This window comes from Octopus bimaculoides, chromosome 1 (assembly GCF_001194135.2).
Source record: "Octopus bimaculoides isolate UCB-OBI-ISO-001 chromosome 1, ASM119413v2, whole genome shotgun sequence".
Taxonomy (NCBI): domain Eukaryota; kingdom Metazoa; phylum Mollusca; class Cephalopoda; order Octopoda; family Octopodidae; genus Octopus; species Octopus bimaculoides.
This window is the reverse complement of record NC_068981.1, coordinates 183,839,612-183,842,427: the sequence shown is the minus strand read 5'-3', so window position 1 is coordinate 183,842,427 and position 2,816 is coordinate 183,839,612. Positions and strand designations below refer to the sequence as shown.

The 2,816-nt window shown below is 36.3% G+C and overlaps 1 protein-coding gene across 3 annotated transcripts in view; it reads right to left on the bottom strand.

The window, feature by feature from the left end:
• The window catches only part of LOC106881161 (uncharacterized), a 47,252-nt gene that overhangs the window by 34,847 nt on the left and 9,589 nt on the right, over positions 1–2,816 (bottom strand). For all 3 annotated transcript variants that reach the window (XM_014931450.2, XM_052973156.1, XM_052973157.1), the window contains exons 5-7: positions 2,082–2,211; positions 1,239–1,335; positions 383–485 (exon numbers count right to left, since the gene is read on the bottom strand). In XM_014931450.2, coding sequence (XP_014786936.1) covers positions 383–485; positions 1,239–1,335; positions 2,082–2,211 — 330 coding nt within the window. The remainder of the gene's footprint in view (positions 1–382; positions 486–1,238; positions 1,336–2,081; positions 2,212–2,816) is intronic.

Sequence of the window (2,816 nt, the reverse complement as noted above, 5' to 3'; positions counted from 1 at the left end):
ATGGAAAGCGGACGTTAAACGATGATGATGATGATGAACCCGACTGCTCTCAAAAATTAAGTAAAAAAACAGGAAAAGTAATCCAGAATCCTTGTCCGGTACCAGATTGATCCCAAAATCTAATCAGTTCGCACCAGTCATGAGGCCAAACTTCCCTGAAAGTTTCATCTGAATTCATCCAGCAGTTCTTGAGATATCTTGTCCATGGACAAAGAAACAAACAAACATGACTGAAAACAATACCTCTGCCTTCATTAAGGCGGAGGTAATAAAACATGTAACATAAAATGACTGTGAGGAAAGGTGAACTCTGGCAATCAGGTAGGGTATTTCTCTGAAATAAGCTCAACATTTTCATTAAAGAGATAAATTTATTACATACCTTCTTGATGTACCCCACCACATTTTTGGGCAAACACTTGTTCTGCATTTGGGTATTTCTGCCTCAATGTTTGTATAACGTTTTTGGTAAAAGATTTTAGATCCTACAAATGAAATCATCATCATCATCATCATCATCGTTTAATGTCTGTTTTCCATGCTGGCATGGATTGGAGGGTTTTGATAGGAGCTGGTGATCCAGAGGACTGCACTAACGTCCAATGTCTGCTTTGGCATGGTTTCTATGGCTGGATGTCCGTCTTAACACCAACAACTTTTACAGAGTGAACAAGGTGCTTTTTCCATGGCACCAGCACCAGTGAGGTCACCAAGTAACTTACAAAACAAGACCTCTCAACTGAAAGTGAAGTAGCATTGAGGGGAGTGACTTTATGGCACATGATGAAAGGTTAAAGTATGACAGAGGGACAGGAGCAGATGTCTTACTGTAGGAGAGATTTTTAACCTAAAGAGAGAAAAATTGAAGCAAACTACTTAAGTGAAACGTCAAATATATTTAATAATGAACTGACAAGCCATGGGAAAGCACCTATATGGTGGCTTTCCCTACTAGAAATAACAGTTAAATTTTTTCTAAACTCCATCCTAGTGTTTTGTAGTTCTGGTTATTCAATTTGATTGGATGATCACCCCTGGGACAGCTTTGGTCATATGTATGCTTGATCAGCATTCACTTGGAACTAAACAGCAACGGTAACTGTGATGTTAATGAGCTGTAAATACCGAGTGAAGTTAAAGAAACATTGTAGTGCTCAAGCATGGCCAAAGCACACAGACTGAATGTAGTAAAACAATGAAAGTGTGAAAGAGTAAAAGAAATATTTCTGTGAAAATACCTTGTCTGAATCTTGTACAAACATGGGAAGGTTCTTCATGAATGAGCAATATTCTTCAATCAGAAGTGAAAGAACTTTATCAGGGACTGGATTTGTACTGAAATAGAAATACATCTTCAACTTACGATGAAATTAAACAAACAAAGTCTGATTTAGAAGCGTTGAGATGTATTGAAAGATACAGAAATACATTTTTTAAAATTCTCAAACGCGTGATAATGCTAATAAAATAGCGTGAACAGGATAAATTATCCAAACATTGCAGAAAAATACGTTACCGGCCAGTCTCATGGCTGGCCAGTAATGTATTTTTCTGGAATGTATGGATAATTTATCCTAATCACGCTATTTATTAGCCTTATCATGCGTCTGAGAATAAAAAATAAAAAATAATTTCTGTATCTTTCAATACATCTCAACGCTTCTAAAATAAACTTTCATCGTAAGTTGAAGTTAACGTTAGCATCTTATGAAGCTAAATTTATAAGTTCTAAAATTGCAGAAGAATTCGTTACTGGGCAGTTTAACTTAATGGCAAAGCACTTGATGCGTAATCACAGGGATGTGAGTTTGTGTCTCATGGCTGACCGGTAATGTATTTTTCTGCAATGTATGGATAATTTATCCTGATCACGCATTTGAGAATAAAAAAAAAAATTTCTGTATCAGAAATACATCTGATGAAATTCCCCTAAAGTCCCTAAAGGACATGATGCACTCGTTGGTTGGAGCCAGCTCCCTCCACCCTGGGTGAGAGATGCTGCACGTACAAGTAAGTACCTCACCTTTACTGGAACTAATGACACAAATTAACAAAAACAAACAAACAATTAAAGAACTTACATTTGGATATGTTGCATAGCAACTAGAAGGAATGGTACAGTGATGAAATATTCCTTGGGATCCAGAGACACTGGTTGTTCTGCAACCGACAGGTAAAATGCTAGAATGCTTTTCATACAATAAAAGGCACCTATAAAATAATGAAAGAAATGGTGTGTTATGGCTGGAATGTCTTTGATTAAAACTGTATTTAGTCAGAATTGATTCAGGGTTATACAACAACAACATCAGGGTTAAGTACATTCAATGTAGGCTATGTCCACCATGGACTTCTTATATCTCTAGGATTGTGCACATCTGCCATTCATGCTTACACACACACACACAATCTGATCAGTAAAATATACATAGAGATGCAGAAAAAATAATTTTGTAGTGCAAAAGTCTTATTTACTTATCTCATATATTGTTATTAATTTCGTATGTGTATTTCGTGTGCAAGATTCTTGATGTGGATACGTGTGTTGAAAGAAATGCAATAAATTAATAAAGGACTGAACCAGTGCGTGTGTTTATTACCGGCATAATGCCTCTCCCAAGGTTTAATTGTTATTAATGTTTACCAGAAAAAAATCAGCATTCATCGAATAAGAATGTTGTTGAGAGAGTGAGAGAAATAAAGAGAGAGTGAGTGAAAAAGAGAGAGAGTTTGAGTCTGTAAATAGATTGATAGAGGGAGAGTGAGAGAAAGATGGAGAGGCAGCATTCATCAATAAAGTGAGAAGGTTTTTGTTG